The sequence below is a fragment of the Macaca nemestrina genome, chromosome 11 (assembly GCF_043159975.1).
Source record: "Macaca nemestrina isolate mMacNem1 chromosome 11, mMacNem.hap1, whole genome shotgun sequence".
Lineage (NCBI taxonomy): Eukaryota > Metazoa > Chordata > Mammalia > Primates > Cercopithecidae > Macaca > Macaca nemestrina.
Window position 1 is genome coordinate 59,149,909 of NC_092135.1, and position 14,773 is coordinate 59,164,681.

General features: G+C 33.0%; 1 protein-coding gene and 1 long non-coding RNA gene across 3 annotated transcripts in view; one reads left to right on the forward strand and one right to left on the reverse strand.

The window, feature by feature from the left end:
* The window catches only part of LOC105483351 (proteasome 26S subunit, non-ATPase 14), a 110,485-nt gene that overhangs the window by 64,654 nt on the left and 31,058 nt on the right, over positions 1 to 14,773 (forward strand). For both annotated transcript variants that reach the window (XM_011744193.3, XM_011744192.2), the window contains 3 exons: positions 29 to 148; positions 2,348 to 2,418; positions 3,413 to 3,563. In XM_011744193.3, the coding sequence (XP_011742495.1) occupies positions 29 to 148; positions 2,348 to 2,418; positions 3,413 to 3,563 (342 nt within the window). The remainder of the gene's footprint in view (positions 1 to 28; positions 149 to 2,347; positions 2,419 to 3,412; positions 3,564 to 14,773) is intronic.
* Positions 1 to 14,773, reverse strand: part of LOC139357130 (uncharacterized) — a 34,823-nt gene that overhangs the window by 2,425 nt on the left and 17,625 nt on the right. Inside the window, exon 3 of the long non-coding RNA XR_011609813.1 lies at positions 880 to 957. This is a non-coding gene — a long non-coding RNA (uncharacterized lncRNA). The remainder of the gene's footprint in view (positions 1 to 879; positions 958 to 14,773) is intronic.

Consider the following 14,773-nt stretch of genomic DNA (forward strand, 5'->3'; position numbering starts at 1 on the left):
TTGTATCCCCATCTCTTCCTTTCTACAGATGTTAAAACATGGCCGTGCTGGAGTTCCAATGGAAGTTATGGGTTTGATGCTTGGAGAATTTGTTGATGATTATACCGTCAGAGTGATTGATGTGTTTGCTATGCCACAGTCAGGAACAGTGAGTACTTTTATGGTTGCCTGCTGCAAGTAAATGTGTTTCTTTTCATTTTTCTTTTCCTATGCAAACTAACTCATCATATTACATTTTCTCTTTCCAATAGGAAAAATTAATCGTAAGCTTGATAGAAATTTTAGATTGTATTGAATGAAATCATTAATCTTTAAAACACAGCATAACTTCTTATAGGTCTACAAACTGAATGATGCTAATGCTAAATTTATTTTCTCATGCCTTCAGCTTAAACTGGTAAAATACTGGATTTAAAAGTTACTTACCCTATAATAGCAGAGTGTTAGTTTCATTTCGAACCAAGTTTTCAAAAGATTTGAGATTCTCTTATTTAGATTTTCAACTCACATGCACTAGTTCTTATGTCTTGTTCCCATTGTTTTGAAATATGTCATTTAAAAAATGTTCTATATGGTGATGAATGACTTTTAAGCTTTTTTTATTTAAAATGTTAAGTTAAAAAACAAACAAACACACACAAAAAACAATAGCAAACCTGAGTATTTTTGCCCAGGCATGGTATTTTGTTTATATGCACCGTACTCCATACAAATTACCTGTATAGAATACATTATTCTTTCTAGAGATTTTTGTTTTGTTTTGCCTTTTTGTTTGATGAACTTGTGTTGATAGATGTGCATTTTGACTGAAAGAAAATTGCAAAAAACAATAACCATTCCATCTACCTTCCAAAAACATAATACATATATCCTTCTCACCTGTTTGTTTAGAAAAATATGCATGCATTTTTCCAAGGGATATTTCTTCTTTGCTAGGCAATATTTCTCTTACTGAGCCTTGTAAAAGAAGGATTAAAGAAATTGTGTTATAAAGCTGTTTGTTCTGTTCGAGGCTCTGTAAGTTTACTTTGATAAGGTAGATGCTAGAGAACAAATTACAATTTCAAGTACTGTAATATATATAGTATGTATATTAAAAATAAGCATTTAAAATAGAATATTTGCTACAGAATGCAATATATTTATAAATGTAAGGTTTTCTCTAAATAGATGAATTTGTTGAGGGAAACTAATTTGGATCTACTGATTTTATCCATCTCGATATCCATTATATTTATTTTATACATTTGGAAATAGAGAAACACTCTACATGTTAACTAAAGGTTTAGATTTAAATCTTAGACTATTTATTACGTGTCTCTATCTTTTTATATTTGGCTACATGAAATACATAAAACTGACATATATGTTATGGGTACTTACGTAGATATCCATTATAATACATTGTTCTTAGGCTTTAATATCATTACTTCCATGTAAATGCTTGTTTGACAATGTAAAATAAAAGATTTTGATCCCTATATTCACTCTATTTCCTAGTGTCATAGAATTAGAAAGTTTTCCTTCTGACCCCAGAGTCAGTAAACTTTTTCTATAAAGACATATGTCTCTGTTGCATATTCTTCTTCTTTTTTTTTTAAGACAGTCCTTTTAAAGTATATATATGAAAAGAAAGAAAAAACCCGAAAACATTCTTAGCCTATAAGCAGCAGATTGCATACCCCTGTTCTTGAGGATGTACTCTCTGTTGGAATTCAATATGCGTACTGTTTGTTTTGGTGGGAAGGAAGTGCTTATGTTAACTAGTTTCTTTAAGTACATTTGATTTAGATTCCTGAGGTTAGAAGAAAGCCCTGGGAGCTTTAAAGACAATACTCTATAGCTAGAGAGATGGTCTGAACCTTTTAATTTTTCCATGTTCAAATATCTTATTTTGGTTGAACTAGCAAAATAATGTGTACATAAGAGACTTGAGGCTGTTTCATTATGATAGCTGAATATTTGCAGAACTTCGGATGAGGCTCGTTTTAGTTATCAGTTATGATAAGATGGCGTTAGGAAGTATGCTTGCCTAGATAGGTCTAACCAATAGCTATGGTTGATTCAATTGTTTTCGTATTTCTGGTAAACATATACACAGCAATGGCCATTATATTCTTAAGAATCCTGAAAGTTGGCTTAACTCATTAGCCAACAGCAGTTTGTTAGTTGGCAATTTTAGAAGCTGGATTGGTGTGAGGTTTATAATTGAATGACTTGAGTAGGTATCAAATGTAGGTATCAAAACCTATAAAATGATTTTGGCAACCTCAAATAATATACATAGGGAAGCTTTTTTTTTTCCAAATTTACAAAAATTAATAATTTTTATTTCTTTCTAAATCAGGGTGTAAGTGTGGAGGCAGTTGATCCAGTGTTCCAAGCTAAAATGTTGGATATGTTGAAGCAGACAGGAAGGTAAGCATTTTAAGTGATCAGCTAAAGAAATAATGGGAAATATTTATAGAAACATACCTCAAAGTTACAGATGTTTAGCAGTATCATTTCTAGAAAAAGAGGTCACATAGTTGACATAAAAGTATCTGTAAATATCGGTGCCATGCACCGCCTGTCTAGTATGTCTTCCCTTTAGAACCAAAGAAATTTGCCCATCAGAGAACTGCCTCATGTTAAAATTCTTGACTGTCACATAGTAAGCTTGGGCTGTAGCTTCCCTCTGTTTAGCATATGGAGTTACTGTCTAGTCACTTATAATTGAAAGAGCTTGTATGTTCCATGTATTTGAGAGCTGCAACTGAATGAGATTATGAATATTTAATTATGTTTGTAGGCATAGTTTTAAAGACAGAGAAAGTATAATCCAAATATTCTGAAGTTTTTTTCCTCAGACCAAATCTCTGAAAGTTGCCATTCTCTTGCTCAAATTCTTCTACTGTGGAAAAAACTTCAAAATTAATGTTAGCAAAAGGCTCAGCAGCTGAGCAGAACAGTGCAAATTGGTTTTTGACTGAGTTCCTAGTTCTACTGCTGGTTTAATTGATATTTAATCCTTTCACAACAGTGGATCCTGGTGTCCATTGTTAAAAATGTACTCTGTGCTTGGAAAATCCAACTCCCAGAGCTAAGGAGTTAAAGAGTAGATATTTACTTGAATGCTGAAAGGGTAAAAACTGGCTCTGAGAAACTGTGGTAACAAGGTGAAAAACTGAAAGCCTTATCTACCACTGCTAATGTGCATCTCTTAATGATAGTACTCCTTTGTCACACATATTCATTTCCATCTTTTCTGGATAATATGGTGTACAATTTCAGGGTTTCTAATGGTGCTTTTTCACACCTGTGTGTTTTTCATCTCTTCTTAATTTATACCCCGTTAGTGTGTTGTTTCTTTTCATATCATAAATGTATTACTTGTTCTGTTCTGAGCATCTGAATGCCCTCTTTGTTTCAGGCCGGAGATGGTTGTTGGTTGGTATCACAGTCACCCTGGCTTTGGTTGTTGGCTTTCTGGTGTGGATATCAACACTCAGCAGAGCTTTGAAGCCTTGTCGGAGAGAGCTGTGGCAGTGGTTGTGGATCCCATTCAGAGTGTAAAAGGAAAGGTAGAGTAGATTCTATCTTTATTGCCATCTACTGCCACATTCTGTTTACAGATACATTAAATAAAAATCCATTTTGTTCAAAGCAGGATTCTTAATTATACAGAAAGCTGCTATCTGTTTACTTAAAAAACAAACAAACAAAAAAACTTTACAAGTTGATAACTGTGTCTTGGTATTATTAGCAATTTATTTAGAGATTCCTTCTTTAATCACTTGTGTAATTGTCATGAATATTTATCTTTAAATTTTTTGAATTTCATAAAATTAGGAAAGTTAAACCATACTCAAAGCCTGCTATAAACATTTTATTAATATTTAAATAAACATTGCTTTACCTTTATTTTCAAATGATGAATTTGGAATTGGCAGAACATTTTAAAAATCTATTTAAAGGGCATTGTTTTGCAGACATTGTGCAGAACATATTCTGGAGGTGTGTTTTCCAAATATTTTAGACAATGAAAACTTGCCCAAAGACTTGGTATCAACCATTCACGTTTTTGGAGTGAGGATGCAAATGAATGATTAAATATGCTAAATAATTCTGAAAACAGATTAACTTGGAAAGCATATTGTGTTATAGTTCTTTGTTGAAACCCCTTTTGTTCTTGTTTAGTTCTTTCTCTTTTTTTGTTCATTCTTTCTTTTTTTTTTTTTTTTTTTTTTTTTTTTATTTCTTTCTTTCTAGCCCCATATGCCATTTTCCTATTTCCTGCCTCATGACAGCAGGGAGCAGCTCTATTATCACCTTCACAGAGCTGTCTGCAAATGTGAGAGGCAATTCGATTTTGCTCAACCACAGGGAGAGTGGATTAGAAAAACTACAGAACATACAGAAATTGGCTAGGTGGTTACTGCTTTAAAATACTGCTGAGGTGTCTTGTTTGAGCATGTACTTCCATTGTAGTGTAGAATAATTGTTAAAATAAAATCACAATATATTTATGCAATCCTTTTTATGCAGGTTTTACAAATAATTTTTAGAGCACTTAGAAATAAATATTAGCTTGTTATCTATCAGACCTGGAGTTTGATAGTAGTGCAGATTACATTTATATCTGCTCACCAGCTCAAACAAACTAAACATGGCTGTTAAAACATGGAGTTTTTATGTGTCATAAATTTGAAGTTGAATGTTTTCTGACATCATACCATTATCGTGTATAAAAATTGAGGTCTTCTCTAAATCGTCATCTTATTTGGTGTGATTTAGCTTTTCAGAGGCAAAAACTATCCACAAAAACAATAATAGAAACTGATATACTAGACCATTCAGAATGGATAGCTTCTGATTCTTACTATATGCCTATATTTCAATTTATTTACTTTTTTTTTAACTAAATGGGTTAGATAAAAGAGGTTGAAAAATCCTTGATTGTTATTGGCTTTATGAATTACAGTATAATAATCTCTTAAGTTTAATTCTGTATTTTAAGGTACCTTTTTAGTAACTCGGAAGTAATTTCATTTAAGTAATGATCACTGTTTTACAAATATAACAATTATCTAACAAAGTCCCCTACCACAATATTTACAAGTAATAATTAAAGCTTAATTTTAAATATAATTAGAATTCTGTTTCGTAGTAATTAGCTTAACTTAGGTTTTATGATATCTTGACTCGTGATGGTGGCTACTTTGAAAAAGGAAAGTAAAAACAAACACAATGAAAGAAAGCATTCACAAAATACAGTAAATAAATGTAAATGTAAATAAATGAGTATGTATTTTATTTTTGGTTATCCTTTTGTAATGTTTAAAATGGCAATTTTAGTTTCCAAACCTAGTTTACGTGTTGTATAATATTGGAATTTTCATTATTTCTAATTAATTGTAATTTATATTAAAATGATGAATTTCATTTAATAATATGCATTCATCATATGTCTTAACAATGTTAAATTTAGTTTTTAAAAATAATATATCTAAAATTTATGAAGTCATATGTATTACTGTCTACTTTTGTATAGTAGGAAGAAATCTTTTTGAAAAAATTTAGTGTAAATACCTATCATTGATGATTTGCATCACTTGTTAGACCTAATGTCTAGATTCATACTATTATATCTCCTGAAATAAGGATGCAGTTCTTTGTCAGTAATGCAACTTCATCTTTAAGGAGTCAGAGTTTGATTGTAATTTATGGTTCTTTCAGTGTCAAGTCCTCTCATCACTATGAATCAGATTAAATGCTAGTAAATCCTTAGGGTGTTTTAGTTAAATCATGATACTTAGGAATATAAACTTATAAAAATGAAGAATAGCATAAGAGTCTCCCTCTCCTTTCCCTGTGTGTGATTTATGAAAGCTGTCAAAATATTTAGTAAGGCAATGATTAGATCAAGAATTAAAATGACATTTTATATATAAATGATTTAAGTTGGGTCTCTGTTCACTTTTTTTAAAACCTCTTTCTTGAACGTTTTGTATATTTCCATCTTTATAAATTCCAATATTTCTGTCTTTGAGAAATTAGATAAGCCTGGATTCTTTCTTGGTAATCTCAATTCTTTCACAATTAGTTTGATTTTCTTTTATGCTGACTTGATTATATTTTTTATTGAATAATTGCTGTGAGCCAGGTATTGTGAATAACCATTTCAACTTATTTATTCTTTGTTATAATCCTAAAGATAGGACCTGTTACTATTACATGTTATTAGCGGTTAAAAAAAAAAAAAAATTAGGGCCAAGGAGGTTGCTTTGCCAAAGTCAGACCATGAGTTAGCAGCAGAACAAAGATACGAATCCAGTTCTGTAAAATTTCAGAGCTCAGACTTGTTTAATGACTCGTTAATTCTTTAATATTAAACCATTATGAATGATATAATCAGAGTAACTGCAGAATGCAAAATGAATACCAGAGGTCAATGTGAGGCCATTCCTTAAGTTACTGTGGATAGGTGTCACTCTCTTCAGCATAAGTCAGGGGAAAGAGCTGTACATTTCCTCTAAGTTCTCCATAGTTTTCTCTAGGTATTATGTATTATATATTAATTGATTTTTTAAAAATGTGTTGTTCCATTAATTTTAAAAAACAATTTAGACAGATTTATTCCTGTTGACTTTTGTGACATCCCTAGGAGTAAACACTGAAATTAACATAAATAATGAAGTACACTATATGATAAAGAGTCTGTAACCCTACTATAAATGTTTTTAAATGATACAGGTGAAAATCAATGGTAATTGCATTCATAATTTAAATGGAGAATAAGCTCACAGAAGTTACCAGTGAGTTCTGCTCTAATCAGGGAAATAGTTTGTAAGATCTGCTTGCAGCATTTTGTTCATTTGTAAAATATACATATTTACATATTTTAAACTTTAGTTCTCAAATGGCACAGTGGGGACCTCTTGCTGAATGTTTTATTATCTTGTATACTCAGCCCACAACTAGATCCAGCAGCAAATTTAGAAGTTAATTCAACTTGTAATGTGACTATACTTCTTTCTTGAGGCAAAAAGAATGGTCACTTTGGGCAAAATCATAAAACTAGCATACAACTTAATTAGGATATTGTAATATATTTATTAAAAAGCATTACTGCTTTAAAGAACTCATTTTCCTTGACGGGGTTCCTATTTGTAAAATGCTCAGTTGTTACCAGCTAACTAACTCCTAACAATCATTGTGTGTGTTCTCTCTTTTGAAAACATAAAAAAAGGAATGACTATGTCCAAATGTGTCTTCCACTGGTTAGGTTTTCTTGAAACATTTTTATTTAATCTGATCAAAACACTCAATAGACTTTAAAAAATGTGATGTTTATTTAACTGCAGGTCAGCTTATCTGCAGGTATTTCTTAAGGATACCTGATCTGTATGCTAATGATTCTAAGGTACAAAATAAATTTTAAAAAATGGTCTTTGTCTTCTTTGAGAAGATAAATTATATCCATTTAGTGTTAGTAGTGAGCAAGATCTCATTCTGCCAATTATATACTGATAACCTATACTGATATTTTGCATACTGATACAAAATATACTGAAATTGCTTGTTTCTGTAAGTATTAAATTGGTTGCTAGAGACAGAAATAATTCAACAAATACTTATTCAGAATTTTGTATGTGCCAGTATACAATAAAGTATTACTTGTATAGCAAACACAGTAAATGTAAATTAAAATTAGAAGAAGGGAGAAAAATCAGTGTAGGTTGCACAGAATAGATAAAGCTTGGGCTGAGTTTTGAGAGGTAGGCGGGACATCACTCAGAAAAGAGGAGCTTGTACCGCATGGGAAGAATGTAGAAACAATATCATTCCAAGAGGTACTCACCTCTTTGTTCATTCCTTTTTCCACAGATATTAGAATGTAAAAGGAGTGGTTTCATTGGTTTTAATTTGTTTAAACAACTAGCATTTTACAAAAGATGGGGCTTTGGAGAATAAATACAAATGCAAGAAGAAAGTTAGGGAATGTGGCCAGGTACCATGGCTCACATCTGTAATCCCAGCACTGTGCGGGACCAAAGTGAGTGGATCGCTAGAGCCCAGGAGTTTGAGACGAGCCTGTGCAACATGATGAAACTCCGTCACTAGTTTTTAAAAAAGTTAAAATAAAAAAAAAAGTTAGCGGCCTGGCGCGGTGGCTCAAGCCTGTAATCCCAGCACTTTGGGAGGCCGAGACGGGCGGATCACGAGGTCAGGAGATCGAGACCATCCTGGCTAACACGGTGAAACCCCGTCTCTACTAAAAAATACAAAAAAATTAGCCGGGCGAGGTGGTGGGCGCCTGTAGTCCCAGCTACTCGGGAGGCTGAGGCAGGAGAATGGCGTAAACCCGGGAGGCAGAGCTTGCAGTGAGCTGAGATCCGGCCACTGCACTCCAGCCTGGGCGACAGAGCGAGACTCCGTCTCAAAAAAAAAAAAAAAAAAAAAAAAAAAAGTTAGCGAATGAATGTTGTAAGAGCGTACCCTTTATTTTCAGATATCTAGAAGGTTGTGTCTTTTCTTTTAGGGGTGGGTAGCAAATATTTTACTTTTCCAAGAAATTTTATATTAGAAAGTTGTAAGATGGCGAAGGTTTTTAAGTACTCAAAATAGTTTACTCAAATTTTAGTCTTATTTTGAGCTTCTTATTTTATATATCTATGTGTGTATATATATATATATACTCTCTCTCTCTCTCTATATATAATATATTATATATATTAGTAGTAGGCCATAGCCAGGGCATAGAGTAATGTAGAACACAGACTTAGGGGTCAGGCCTGCATTAAAATCTCATTTTTATCTCCTCTTTACAGTGTGACCTTGAACAAGTTACCTAATTTTCTTGAGCTTCAGATTTTTCCTCTATATAACAGGAATCTTGGTACCTATTTCATAGCATTATGACTATCATGAGGTAATATATGTAGAGATTAGAGTACACATGTCATATTAGGAGGTGTGCAATAAATGATACTTTATTCTGAAGATTAACATAATTCATACTTAAAAGGATCAAGAACGGCCAGGTGCAGTGGCTCACGCTTGTAATCCTAGCACTTTGGGAGGCCAAGGTGGGCGGATCACGAGGTCAGGAGATCGAGACCATCCTGGCTAACACGGTGAAACCCTGACTCTACTAAAAACACAAAAAATTAGCTGGACATGGTGGCAGGCACCTGTAGTCCCAGCTACTCGGGAGGCTGAGGCAGGAGAATGGTGTGAATCTAGGAGGTGGAGGTTACAGTGAGCTAAGATCACACCACTGTACTCCAGCCTGGGTGACAGAGCGAGACTCCATCTCAAAAAAAAAGGATCAAGAACTAGAATATTAAAAAAATAGAATGTGAATGTTTCTGCAAATTTTGATAAGAACAAGCCTATAAATTAATCTCTAATTTGCTACATTTAGGAAGATGGTAATGACTACAAAAGAAATGAAGTCTTCCCTTCTTATATTTTGTACAGGCTAATTAATCTAGGAATACTCTTCTGATTGGCCAACTTTTATTTAGCACTTACCATTTTCTAAGATATTTTCCTTGGGCATGCTGATGAAACTGAAGTGAATATATTACTTTGAAACTTGGGCCTATGAGGTGATTAATGTATTGCACTTAATCATTTTGTGTTTTATTCATCTGTCTGTGTTGTCTTCCCCACAAGACTGAGATGTCTTTGAGGAGAGATACCAATATCTTGGAATTTAGTGTGTTGCAATAGTTTTTTCATAAATGTTTATAAAATAAAATTGAGGAATGAATTTGCATCAGTGTTCAGCCATTACCAGTTCTATTTTTTTTTAGCTTTTAGCATATCCAAACAACTGCAGTTAATTTTGTGACATTTATTAATTTTTTATATGTCAGCATAGAGTCATTTATTAAATAACTGGAACATGTGATTGACAAGGTCAGTTAGCCAGTTTACTTATGAACATTATCCTTGGTCAATTTGGACCCTGTAAAATTAGAGCTAGAGTTCAAGTTTAATATGTCATTTGTCTTCTAAAAGTAGGAAAAGATATTTAGCACAGCTGTTATATTTATAAGATTAGTTTTTGATCAGTATCCCACAAGTGTCAGCTAGGGATGGGTAGTCCTAATCATAAACTGTGCACACTCATGCACACCCCTTTTCTTTGTCTAGTTTTCCAGGCAAAAAGAGAAAAATAGGAAATAGAATACATAAAAAAATCTATTTCCATTCCTGATATAGCTCTGTGAGCATACCCTTCCAAGGTATTCTTGGAACACATTTTGTTACTGTATTATCTTTTGTTTGCTTCCTGTCTTTCACTCTTATTATCAGTTTGAAGTTTTACAACACTCTCAGATCTTGTGAGGATGCCTAAGAAAATATTACAGGTTCTAATGTTCCTATACTATTTATGATAGAAACACGTGTAATAGTTTATCACATTTATTTAGCTGATATAAGGAATTGTCAGCTAGGAATGTAGAAATAATTTTACTTTTAAAATTCTAAGAGCATAAGTCGTATATAGAGGTAAGAGTTCCTATGGAGTTCTTTTAACCTTGAGCTTCTAGATTAATAATATAATCTCTGAGCTAATTTGTTATGCTTTACTACTTGCTGTGCATTTTGAATGATGTAAATGTGCTTCAAATTAGTTTGAATCCAACTGTTTCAGTAAAAATACATCATTCATTACCTGTAAGAATATTATTTATTGACTCTCACTTCTTGAATGCTTTTCTTTCTGTAGTCATCTAATTATCCCTGGTCATTGGTTCAACAGACACCTGTTGATCACTACTTTATGCCAAGAGTACATTGGAGTTATAGAGAAGAATATGATTTACTCCCTATCCTTAATGCCAGTTTTGAACTAGCAAGTGGAAACGTGGAAACTATGACTTTGATTGAGAGGCCTTTTCAGAGCCTATATATTTTAATTTTAAAAGATCACACTCTAGATGTGACGTTAGCCATTGTTAGTTGTGAGGATATTTCTGGACCTGGGACTTAGTTTTGTCAGGTTTAATGTCTTCTTGTCATTGTAATTTCCTGAAGAGGGTAGAAATGAAGTGGTAAATTTTCTTCAAAGTCATAACTGATCCCTCGGTTGTGATTTTTAGGCTACTAGTAAGCTGATTAATAGATGCTTACAGCCACTTTTCACATTCCACATAGCTTTACCATATGTAGTTTTAAATCCAAATTAAATACAAGTCAGTGGTCTATGAGTTTCTCAGTGTAGCAGGTCACAAAAAAGTATTTCATGAATTCAGAACGGAGCAGTGATAAGTAAAAACTATATTGTTAACAAGCTAGTGATTAGATTTTGTTTATAGATAATGGATATTTTTCTTTTCTTTCCTTTTTTTTTCAGGAAAAATAAACATAAGTGTTAAAAATTTCTATAGCATAGTAACCAAAAGTGCTTTTTTTTTTTAGTTTTTCATTTCAGTAGATACTTATTTTGCGCTGTATTTTGTGTGCCACTTACTCTGTTATAGAATGGATATTCAGTGACGAATGAGACACAAACCTTGCTGTTGAGTAACTGAACCTAGTAGTAATCCTTTCTTGTTTTTGTGTCAGGACAGCTATTATAACAAACAGCTTCATGATGAAGAGTACTGGCTTTGGCAGGCTGTATAGGTACAAATCATAGTGGTATCATTTAGGTTGTGTCATTTCATTTAATTGATTTAAATTCTCTACACTGCAGTTTCCTCATCCATGGATTGATAATATTAATACCTAAACTTGGTTGAGAGGATTAGCAAGATAATTTCTATATAATATTTAATTGATAAGCAAAATAAAAATACACAAAAGTGATACACAGCAAAGTAACTGGCCTTTACATATTTTTCCTACTAAAATGCCTTTGCCTATTGAGAGATAATAGTTCAGTGGATATACTTTGTATTTTTCTTTGAATGTGGTGTTATAGCACAAGCAATGTATATACATCCCTTATTCTCATCCACATGCTCTACTGCCATGCTAACATAGTTGAGCCCATCTTTGTTCTCTAGGGCCCTTTATTCCTTTGCTTTATATGGAATTGCCAACAGACAAACCACTTGTTTTAATTTTTCCACTAGAAAGGGATCTGAAGTCACTGGTTCCATTTTATGTAGACTGAATAGCCACTAGATAGAACTGATATCAGATTAGTGATCCATAGGTGATAGTCTCTTGTAGCTTATTAGTAGTCCCCTGAGGAGTTCAATTTTAAGCTCACTGTTTGTCACTTATGAGTCTAGAAACACTGATCATGCAGGAGTAGTATCAAGATTCTAGGCATATTCAGTCATTTTTAAAAGAGAGATAATAACCTTCAGTGTAATTATACGCTTTCTTATGGTAATCAGGAATTTCCCTAAGGAAATACATCTTAAAGTGTCACTCTCTAATTTCCTATTGTTTTTTAATACTTCAGGTGTCTCCTGAAGCAAAATTTATAGTTATAACTTGATTTTTTAGGGTAACTTTTTTCCAATTTTAACACTCTTCATGATACCAGTACTCTGCTTTGTTAACTGTATCAGTTTGGGTCCTCTGTGGATCAGATGCCAAAATGAAATTAGACATGCAAGAGATTTATTGGGGGAGACACCCATGTTGGAGAAAGGGGAGAGCCTTCAGACAGCAGTGAAGGTTTGACCCTGCAAAAGGAGAAAGTGAAGGTAGATTGGGTAGAAGAGCCACAGACTGTAGCTAGTGCTCAGAAAATTTCAGCCAGGCTGCTGGGGAATCCTTGAGCCAAAATTAGCCTTTACAGGAATCCCTTATTTGGCAGGAATGACTAGGTTCTAGTACCACTGCTGTGTTCAGTTGTTGGCTGGGAGCTGCCCAGGAGAAGTATGACCTGGTGTGAATGCCCAGTGGATCCAAAGGTGTAAAAGCTGGAGGTTGTGAGTCAGTCATACACTCCATAGCAGGTTCTGTTGAAATATCTGAGCTGGGCAACTCCATCACTGCCACGGTTAGTAACAGTGAAAACTATAGTGGCAGAAACACATATATTATTTTATTACCAAGTCTGTGAGGCATCGTCATTCATGAGCAAATGGAGAAATTGAAGGGTTAAATAACTTGTTTGAGGTCCCTTAGCTAGTAAGTGATAGACCCAGAATTCTAACTTAGGCAGGATTGACTCCAGAGTGCCTCAAGCATTTAAACCTCTACACCATACTGACTACATGCATATGTTGAAAAAATTCTGTGAAACTTTATTTTTATTATAACTTAAGTAAATTCTCTTCCCAGTGTTTCATGAATCTAAAAATGTCTAATTACCTTTTACCATACTAGTTTCTAAAGATCGATTTGTTTTCATTAAAGCATATATGTTCAAAACTTGTGGATTTACTCTTTGAATTTTGATGCATGTCTTCACTTGTCAAAAAAAGTAAATTATGCAAGTTACACCCCATCCCCCTTTTCTCCCAATATACTGAAGTTGTACTACAGATCTCTAGCTACAGTAAGCAATTCTCCGAGGATGAAGAAAGAAAATGTATATACACATAGGAATTTCTTTTCCAGAGCTAAAATTGACATTTTATAAATAATTTCCGTGTTGCAAACTTGAGACTAAGAAATCACAGCAATTCAGTGATATGCATTTGGCATGAGTCAGTTTTAGTTCTTAGTGCTTTTCATTGGAAATGGCATAAAAAGTAAGATTTCTCTGAATTTTTTATGCTGTGGGCTTACAAGAGACATAAGATGTTTTTCTCTTATAGATGTCTGGCAGTGCATGGCAGCAGAAGTAACGAAATGGTCACAAACCCCAGCAGTACTTCCCAGGTCACATGCACTCTTAATTTTTAAAGAATCTAGAAACAACCTAAGCAGTTGATAACAGGTCATTTCTAGGTGATAAAGAGTATTTGATATGGGTTGCCTCTCTTTCCACACCTTTCATTTTTATAATCATTTAGAGATTTACTTCACATAGTGATGGTTTTATGTTTTAAAATATGTAATCTAACTAGTAACTGAATTTTTACTTTCTTTTTAGTGTTTGACATTGATTTTGAGGCCTTAAAATTTTTTTCAAGTTTTTAAAAATTATTTCAGTTCATTGCATATATACAAGTTACAGTTCATCTATATATGATGAATAATTTTTATTATATATAATATATAAGTATACATATATAATATATATTATATATATAGTGAGCTGACCTGAGGTTATGGAAGATTCTGATTGTTTCATTTTTAAGCTCAAGAAAATGAATGCATTATAAATTCTTAAAACATTAGTTCTACTCTGTAAATACCCATAATCATTGACTGTGATATAAGTACAACTGGACCAAAGGCAACTACTGAAAAGAGAGAGAGAGAAAAAAATTACAGCTACTGCCAGAAGTGTTTGTGTATTTTTCTTTAAAACACCTTTGTATTAAACTAATTTGAAGAGCTTTGCTTAAAAATAGCTTCCTTTGGATGTAAAAATTGGGAACTATAGATTGGTGCTTTAGAAATTTAGTCTAGTCTTTCAGTGACCTAGCAGTTGATGTGAAAACACGAATTTTAAAATAAATAGCATATTGGATGAACTGTATTCTACTCATGAAAGAAGCCAAAAAATTATGGATTAGACTGAGTTTTAAGTCATAAACCAGATTCGTCATTAAAACGAAATGATAGATCCTTGACCCTTGGGCATGCTTGGAATAAATACGGAACTCAGTATTGTTTTTAAAACTATTTTGCTTTTATAATCTAAGACAGATGTACAAAAAACATGCAGTTTTTATTTTGTATTGGCAGCTTCCAAATA